This window comes from Trachymyrmex cornetzi, unplaced genomic scaffold (assembly GCF_001594075.2).
Source record: "Trachymyrmex cornetzi isolate Tcor2-1 unplaced genomic scaffold, Tcor1.1 scaffold1456, whole genome shotgun sequence".
In the NCBI taxonomy this organism is placed as follows: Eukaryota; Metazoa; Arthropoda; class Insecta; order Hymenoptera; family Formicidae; genus Trachymyrmex; species Trachymyrmex cornetzi.
The window spans coordinates 58,364-68,309 of record NW_017296044.1 but is presented as its reverse complement, the minus strand read 5'-3'; the positions used below and the strand labels follow the sequence as shown (position 1 = coordinate 68,309).

Sequence of the window (9,946 nt, the reverse complement as noted above, 5' to 3'; positions counted from 1 at the left end):
AAGCTTTAATTTGAGCACAAATTCAAGTCTCTAGCACGTCAGGTTTCAGAGAAAATTAGGGGTAAAAACACCCAAAAACACGTTTTTTGGAATCTTTACTCCCACTTTTCTCAAAATCATGACGTGATAGGCACTTTTCGACTTCAGATTCGTGTTCAGCGCACAAAAATACGTCGGATATCACTCTGATATTAAAAAAAAAAAAAAAGTGAATTTTGCAGACCTGTGTTATATTCTTAAAGTTTTTTGATAAATTAGTTTCTATATTCTCTAATTCGATATTTTTTATATTTCTCTTCTTTTTCATTTTCCTTTTCTTTCTTTTTATTTAATTCTGGCATTTAAATTCTCGATGTAGGGGAGCTCACCATGACAGGATAACTTTAGTTTATATATGTTAGTTCGTGTTTGCTCTGAGGAAGGCTCAAAAATGAGCCGAAACATGTAAGCGCATTTGTTTAATAAAGAAGTTTCAAGCTTCAGGGGTATTATTTGCGCGACGTCTTCTGCGCCTGACCCCTAACGCCCGTATTCTTTCCAATAAAATATAGATATAAGTATAAAATAAAATATAGGTATAAGTATAAAATAAAAAAATTTATAACTTGGAAAGGAAGCGATTCCGAACCTATGTTTATATGATTTCTTTTTATCTTTATAATGAGTGGAATATGTTCTTAAAGTTTGGTCAACTATTTCTGAAACACCCTGTATATATATATATATATATACATACTATATGTATATATATGTACACACACACACACACACGCACGCACGCACGCACGCACGCACGCACGCACGCACGCACGCACGCACACACACGCACGCACGCACACACACATATGGTATAGTTAGGAATAAAACTTTTACGTGACTAGAAATAAAGTAACGATAAAATGAAATCATTATCATTGCTTATACGAAATTAGCCCCCCACTTTTTGAATTCACTTATTTTGAGAATTGTACTGAATTGTGCTAGGTTTGTGCTACATCGAGCTCGAATATTAATGTCAAAATACGAAAAATACGTTAAAAAATTCAAAAAAACCGTATTTTAGGCCAGCCCCCCCACTTTGCGATGTTTTCAATGTTTAAGATTGTGCTAGGTTGTGCTAAGTTGTGCTAACATTGTGCTAAAGTGGTATTTACAAATAATGACAACAACAGAAAATATGGCAAAAAACGATTTTTTATAATTCTGAATAAAAATAACGCTAAAATTCGTTATTTAAATACCACCAAATTGCATATCTGAGTTGTGCTAGCCTAGCACAAGTCAGCACAACCGTTAGATTGGCTGTCACAACAATATTAAGGGTACTTTACTCTTGAGCGCAACCGCTCGCGAAAGCATTTTTTGTTCAAAATTCGGGTTTCTAACGCTTCGATGTGATTAATATTGCATATCTGAGTTGTACTAGCCTAACATAACTCAGATATGCAATTTGGTGGTATTTAAATAATGGATACGAATGTTAGCGTTATTTTTATTCTGAATTGTAAAAAATCTCTTTTTGCCATATCTTCTGTTGTTGTCATTATTTGTAAATACCACTTTAGCACAATGTTAGCACAACTTAGCACAACCTAGCACAATCTTAAAAATTGAAAAAATCACAAAGCGGGGGGCTGGTCTAAAATACGGTTTTTTAAAAAATTTTTTAACGTATTTTTCGTATTTTGACATTAATATTCGAGCACAATGTAGCACAAACCTAGCACAATTCAGCACAATTCTCAAAATAAGTGAATTCAAAAAGTGGGGGGCTAACTTCGTATAGGCTACCATTACCCAAAAAATGTAACTGCGTTACCATGAACGTTACTCAAAAAAATGTAACGCCGTTACCCATTCGTTAATGAAAAAAGTAACTTGTAACAGTAATGTTACACGTAATGCGTTACTTGCCAACCCTGCTATAATTTAAATTAAGATATATTTACTATTAATTAATAACAAAATTAATGTGTAAAAATATTATGTTAGCTCAGCTTGTAATGCAAGCTAATGAAACACGAAACATATATAAAACAAAACTTAGAACCAAAATCGGATATGTACAAGTGTTTATATAAACTTTTTATGTTATTTTTGTAACATAGAAAGTTTATATCCTGAATTTATTTTTGAAGTTAGATGTTATGAAACATCCTATACTATATTTTATTTATATTTTCTTATATTACAATTAAACTTTCATAAAACTGCAAAACACTTGAAAGTTTGTGATAAATCAATTGATATGAAGCAATCACGTAAGTTCTTCGCATTGCGATATAAAAATACTCTGTTACCGTAACGTATAACGTCTAATCTATCAATATGATATAATGTACGTAATATGTACAATCTGTACAGATACGTAAACGACTAGTATGTATATATACAATATATAATCATTATATGTATATAATGTATAAGCTATAAACGATGCTCACGTATCTTTATAAAAGGAAATAGATAATAAGTAAAGATGAGATCAAACTCAATATGTACTTAAAAATTCGAGTCAAATTCAATAATTTAGTTTTATTTTCTAGGATTCGAGTAATACTCATAAGAAATAATATTTCATACTTCATACTTGCAAAGTAATCAATCCCAACTTGCTGGTTTCGAATCTTACATACGAGTACCTGTAAGATTCGGAATATACTTAGAAAGTACTTTTTATCGTACAAAATTGAATCTTTTACAAGTAGTACTCGAACTCTAACAGGGTTATTAACGAATAGAAATTCATATGATCTATGTATTTTTTTACTTTTAAACATTTCGAAACGTTTTCAAGGTACATTTCAGCATTTAATTATAATTTCTTGGACATGTTATTACACGAATATATGTACATTTACATGTTTTATTCACTATTTGAAGAAAATATGTGAATAAATGCCAAACTCTTTCGTGGCCTTCGATTGTAATACCCTTTCTTTAAGTTTTTATATTGAAATAATTATAAAAATAGGCGAAATGTATTCTTTTATACGTGCTGAGAGCGTTAAGGGGGTGAAATCCTCTCTTGAAAAAATCGATTTTTTTCTTTCGAAGCGAATATCTTAGAAATTATAAGAAATAGAAATGATTTTTCAAAAACGTGCTATAATCTTAGCGTTAGCAACTTTAAAATATAATTTTGAATTATTAACTGATCCAGAATGCTCTTCATACAATTGTGGTCGTTTTGGGTATATTTTTTTATGTTACGGAAGAAATTAGTAGTGAGATGAATGTAAACTTATCGAAAATAATAGCTATTAGAAAACAATTAAATATTCTTTTACATGGATTTATTAATCCATGTAAATTTATTAATCCAAATTTATTTTTCGAGGTACTCATAGAAGGTTCGAACTTATTCCGTTTAGGTTCGAGTCCACTTGGAAGTACTATTTTTATTTTTCGAGGTATTCATAGAGGTTCGAACCTATTTCGTTTAGGTTTGAATCTACTTGGAAGTACTGCTACTGTTTTTCGAAGTAATCATAGAGAGTTCGAAACTTCTTTAACAGATTCGAACCTACTTGTAAGATACTTAATCCCATCGCTAATAATAAGTGATCATCTCTATGATATAAATATGAATAACCGCCGAGAATTTTTATCTGTATTATTCCAAAATGTATTATTCCATAACTAAAGTGTTTTCCGTTGTCTGTCTAGAAATCTCTGGTTTACTAAATTGTATCTATACAATGATTGCGATATATGTACATATATATATATATATATATACTCGTATATATGTGTATATATCAGGAGACACGTTGTCTCGGCGCTAAGCGCAACGACATTACTGTGGTTCCTTTTACGCGAAATCGCGAGATAATAAGAAACATTCAAAGATAAAGATATCTCTTTCTAAATTATTTTAGAATAAATTAATTGGATGTTGTAAAGAAATATATTTGTTCGATTGTTTTAGTTTTATAGTTGATGAACGAAATATCATATTTCAAATTAAATTTAGATAAACGTTAATGTATAATATTTCTATTTCAAGATTTAAAGAAAGATATTTTACTTATAAGAAAAAACTTCGAGGGTATCAAACTTATATTGTATTATCAATTACTTATACAAATATGTGACGAAAAGTGCCAAAATAATCCACATTGCATGTTATTCACACTAGATCTACTGCGATAAAATTATCTGAAAGATAACCCATGATCGAAAATAAATTGATATTTCGATATTGTATAATAATTATATGAGACTTACCATATATAGAAGGTGATGCATGAAATGTCATATTATCTCATTAAAACTATTTAAAAATATTTCAGAATATTGCACCCAAAAAAAAATATTCTGCCGATAAGCGGGGAATTACTTTTAGCATTTCCTCTAAGCAAAAAATCTTAAATGAATCAGGCGCGTGTATTTATAACACGTATTCATCTATAAAAATAAGGACACATGAGCTACGATCAAAAATAAATTCCTCTATAGAAAATTCTATTATAATAGCCTTTTGAAATAAAAGAATATGCAAGATACTTCTTGTACATCCTCTTATTTCAAAAGGCTATTCAAATTATTATAATAGAATTTTGTATAGAGGAATTTATTTTTGATCATAGCTCATGTTTCCTCAAGACGTGCTATCCTAGCTACACATTATTATATATATATATCTCAAGAAGATTCCTATATTGAAAGGAATATTATTCTCTACAAACGAGAGTATTTTTTGGATTACGTAAAAACGACTTCCTCTAATAAGCATATGACAATCAGATATATAACATACAGAAAAATATCATTCTATTGCCAAGAAAAGCAATTATTCATTTTATTTTTCTTCTTTTAAGTAACGGTTACTTTCAATAAAGAATATTTTCTCGCTAGTAGTTTTAAAATGTATTCATCCCAAGTTTTAGAAATACTCAATATCATATACTCAAAATAAGAATTTATTCTCTTTTGAAGTATATTATAAAATTTTATCGAAAAGTCAGATTTGATTAACTCGAATATTTAATAATATATTGATGTAAGAAAATTTATTTGATCAGAAAAATTTGGTATATTTCTTTCAGTTCTATATAACAGATTTAGGAAAAGTGAAACATAGTTTAGAAACAAGAAATTTTTTTCTTGTTTGAAGTAATTCATAGTTTCAATTTAAATAAATATTTATTTTGGAATCAAATTGTGCATGCAACATGACTTTTATATTGTTCCACAATGGTGTTTTTTCATATAATATTTATCTTAATTATTTTGAATTAATAAATACCAGTGTTATTTCGTTTTTATGTAACCTCATCAAATATTAATAATATGAAACTGTCATGAAATTAAGAATGGTTACAGTAGGAGGTATACCGTTGGCAATGACTCGATCACAAGCGTGCGATTAGCTCAGCTAATGTATTAGGCTAAGCAGTAAATGTATTAGGCTTGCCGTTCTAGGGATCGTAGGTTCAAATCTTACCGGCGCCGGCGATGCGATGCGTTTTTCAATAATTAATTGTAGTTAATAAGACGGAATATAAGTATGCGAAACAGTAAAAATATAAATTAAACTGAAAAAATAAAAAGCAATAATATAACAAAAGAATTATTTTTTTCATTAAGATATAACCATAATTTTCTTATTACAAGTAAATATGATATTTAATTCAAGCAAAGAGATTCTTCTATTATTAAGAGGATTGCAATCTTAAAGCCAACCTGTCATGGGTAAACGAAATTCCTCTATTTTGGAGAGTATCCTCTCGAGGTCATATATAAATGGAAAATCCTCTGACATTAATACGGAACCGCTAAACGGCAGAATATTTTTTTTGGGTGTGATTTTTTTTAACTGTGTAAGTAAATTTTGCATTTTATTAGAAAATTCTGTTCAATGTTAGGTATGACATGTATCACATTGGACGAAACGTCATACCATTTGCTTTACATATAATACATTTATCCGTATATAACAAATCAAACTAACCAAGACTCCTTATAAATTAAAGAATTGGAAAGAATAAGGGCACTAGAAGTCAAGCGCAGAAGACGTCGCGCAAATAATACACCTATGAAGGATGAAACTTCTTTATTCACTAAACACGCTTACATGTTTCGGCTCACTTTTGACGTGTTTATCGATTACTTTCCAACTTTCTTTTTCTTGGAATTGATTAACGCTTTAACGTTACATTTTTCCATTTGTTATCTCGGAAAATTACGAGCTAAAAAACAAAAAGTGACTCACTGTGTCTGATACTGACTGGCCGGCATTGTCAGAAGCCGGTTCTTGAATTGTTTTTGTGGGAACGTTTGCGATGTGGTGCTCTGTGAGCGTGGTGAGCGTCCTTATATTTGCTGGATAGTTGTAATCTTAAAGTTGTTTCATGAATGGGCTCTCCATATTCTGTTTTTCGATGTTTCCTAATTTCTTTTTTTTTCCTTTTTCTTTCGCTCTTTTTGGTTTTAATTCCTTCTTATTCTCATTCTTACTCAACCATAATCCTACCGCTTTCAACCCTGCGACGAATTCAATACGATAATTAGGGGAGAGTGGGCATGAAAGGGCCGTTTTTCTTTAAGGTACGGAAAAAAAATGTAATCTGGTGTTTAAACAAATATAATCACTTTTGTAGTTAACAATACACATTTGCCTATAAGATTCATTTAACAGAAAAATAATATTTAATCGTTAACTAAGATTAATCATCATTTTTTATAAATTTGAAATTCAGCCCTTTCAAAACAACATGGTATTGAAAGGGCTATACCCTGTTTTGAAAGGGCCGAGTACTAAATTATTCAAATTTTAACGCAAATAAAATCAAAATGTTATCCTTTAACAAATATACTTTTTTAGAAATTTAATCACAATGTTATCCTTTAACAAACATACTTTTTTAATAAAATTAATAAATGTGTGGAAACAAAATATAATATTTTTAAAAACACTTATTGCAAAAGAAATGAAAATTTCCCTTATTGCCACACGAAGTATGAGCCCAGCCAGAGCACAATTTACATTGATACCAGTCTTCACTACTTATGGAATAATCTATTGAACAGACACAGCAATTATTGTCAGATGATTTAGTATTTTCAGAAATTGCCATAGTATTAGATGAAATCTTTCCTACCTTAGTTTCTGAAATTTTATTGAGTGAGTCATTGCTATGTAATAAAATATCCTGACTATTTAGACTGCTGTTACTAATTTCACATTTTTTCCTAAGTGATTTTATAGATTTTATCGTGGTCATATTCTGTATTTTCTTCTTTTTAGATCTTGATTCATTTTCTTTTTCTAATATTTTTTGCATTTCTGATGTGTCTGTTATAATTGCTGAATTCATTTTACGTTTACTTATTACCTTTTTCCTAGGCCCTGCTTTCGGAAAAGGACGTATACGTTCAAGTGGGACTATATTTTTTGTAGAAGTGCTAAGTTGAGGCGATGATTCGGATTCTTCAGTTACATGAGTTGGATCTTGAGTTACATGAATATATGTTACTTCCACGATGTTAGATTGTTCTTCTGATTGCTGTTGAGAGTCACTCTCAGTAGGTAGAGACCGATCAGTAATATATGAAGGAAGGAAGTCTTCATTTGAGAATATGTTTGAATTTAATGGATATATGCCGGTTTTAGCAAATCCTTGTGTCAAATTGTGAGGCGTGAAAGACGTCAAAAATGCTTCTTTAACAAATTGACCAACATGATAAATAGTCACTGTAACACCAGGATTTGATAACATCCATTCATTCATTACTATTTTATATCTTGATTTGAATGGCGCGAACACAGCCACATCAAGTGGCTGTAAGCGATGGCTACAATGTGGTGGGAAAGTTAAAATAATTATATGATTTTTCCTAGCGAATTCTATGACTGAAACGTTTACGTGTGTACAATGATTATCCATAAGGATCAACATAGGATTTTCTTCTGTTGGATTAACATATTTCATAAAATGCTGAAGTGCTGATACGAAACATTCTTCATTCATCCAACCGCTACTATTAGCTAAGCCAAGAGCTCCTACTGGGCCATTAACTAACATAATATCCTTGTAATGAACTCTTGGAAATATAAAAACCGGTGGCAGTGAGGATCCAGAAGCATTGATCATGAAAAGTACTGTCACTAAGTTGCCTCGTTCAGCGGAAGTAACCTGTCCCACTTGCTTTGTCCCACGCTGAGCTATTACTTTTGGAGGAGTTGTGACAGTACTGCAACCAGTCTCATCAAGGTTAAAAATCAAATGTGGTGGAAATTTATACTTGGTCATAAGTGCGGTTAATTTGTCAAAAAACATTTTAACATTTGTTTTGTTGAAACTAGTGGCCCTTGAAAGAGAAGTGGCTTCAGGTTTGCGAATTGTTAGACTTTTGTGGCGCTTCATAAAACCCTGCAGCCAGTCAATACTTGCTTCTTTATTTGATTTCCATTTGTCTGGGGTAACGGAAAGTGTTTCAGCATATTGAAATGCTAAATTTCTTGTTTGTTTGTATGACAGGCCATGACACATTTTTGATGTTATCTTGAGATAGTCTTCTAAATCATTTTCCTGTTGTAATGTAAATATGCGCCTATTGCCTATATTAGGACAGTGAACATATGGATTATCTGATTCTTTTGCTCTATTTACAATTCTAGCCAAGTACGTTCTTGAGATATTACGAGCGAGTGCAATGCTGTTGATGCTGTGACCATATTCAATAACTTCTTTAACGGCTTCCTGGATAACAGTAACAGAAGGTCGCTTCTTTTTCTTTGGTCTATCTTTAGTATTGTTTGAGGACATTTTGATCTGAAAAGGGTGAAATCGATAATCGCTATAACCTAAACCTAAACATAACCTATAAACCATAAGAAATGTCATTTTATAATACAGAAATACTTAAAAATCTATTTACCTACAATAAGTATGCACAGGGATGTTCCTCGGAGAAGGAGGCTGTGTACGATAACTGTCTGACGACACTTTAATACTGTGTGGCTGTGTGCTGACAAGATTACACACTGACGCCGAGCGATCGTGTACTATACGCCGTGCGAATAGTCGTAAAAAGTAGTGAAATTCCCGAAAAGTACTAAAATTTCCTAAATTGTACTTTAAAAAAAGTAGAAAATCAATTGTATTGAAAAGGACATCTCTAGATATGCAATAAAAGAATTGGCCCCTTCATAGCTGTCAATACCGGCCCTTTCATAAAATTATATGTAAAAAATCTAATCACAAAATATCTGATAAACCAAAATAAACAAAAAAATTTGTAACTACGTTCTTAGTTACGTTAATGTATATAGTATTTGATAAAAAAAAAACTTTTTCTAAAAGCTCATCGCAAATAAATGAAAAAAACTTGGAAATTTAACTCAAGAAACGTACTTTTCGTAGCGATAATTTTCCATCTCTCATTACGGAAACGCCGTTTTGACGATGACTGTCAAATGTTTATGGCTGACGTAGTTTTAGCATTGTTATCAAATGAAAATATTTTTAAATTTTTAGAATCATTCAGTTAGTTGCAATACAAAACAGCCCTTTCAAAACGTGACCCCTTCATGCCCATTCTCCCCTATATATGTTAGTTTATGTTGTCTCTGAGGAAGGCTCAAAAGTAAGCCGAAAGATGTAAGCGCTTTTAGTGAATAAAGAAGTTTTACGCTTCATAGGTGTATTATTTGCGCGACGTTTTGTGCGCCTGACTCCTAGTGCCCTTATTCTTTCCAATTCTTTAATACATTTATTTTTAATTACAAAACTGATATAGAATTAATTACCAAAACTTGGAAAATTGTCTCTAATGAATAACATTCAATATGACTGCTCACAATCTCTTGGAGATGCGATATTATGTTATGTTATACGGTTAAAAAATATAAATATATTGTTTAGATTACGTCGCCTGAAAGAAAGACGTTGTTTCCTTAGTGTACCGATTATTGCGAAGAATATTACTAAGGCCTCGG

General features: G+C 31.0%; 1 protein-coding gene across 1 annotated transcript; it reads right to left on the bottom strand.

Moving 5' to 3' along the window:
- Nucleotides 1-6,343: 6,343 nt before the first annotated feature.
- On the bottom strand, nucleotides 6,344-8,774 carry LOC108757511 (uncharacterized). The gene is made up of 2 exons (XM_018501952.1): nucleotides 7,334-8,774; nucleotides 6,344-6,489 (listed from the first exon to the last, which is right to left on the bottom strand). Exons 1-2 carry the CDS (start codon nucleotides 8,772-8,774, stop codon nucleotides 6,344-6,346), a joined length of 1,587 nt encoding a protein of 528 aa, XP_018357454.1.
- Between the last annotated feature and the right edge of the window lie 1,172 nt (nucleotides 8,775-9,946).

Bases quoted from the DNA above. Each gene is read 5' to 3' on its own strand.
- LOC108757511 (XM_018501952.1), bottom strand. From the start codon at position 8,774: ATGTCCTCAAACAATACTAAAGATAGACCAAAGAAAAAGAAGCGACCT. The intron at 6,490-7,333 runs GTAAACGTAAAA...AATTCGTCGCAG, and splicing joins GCCTAGGAAAAAGGTAATAA to GGTTGAAAGCGGTAGGATTA.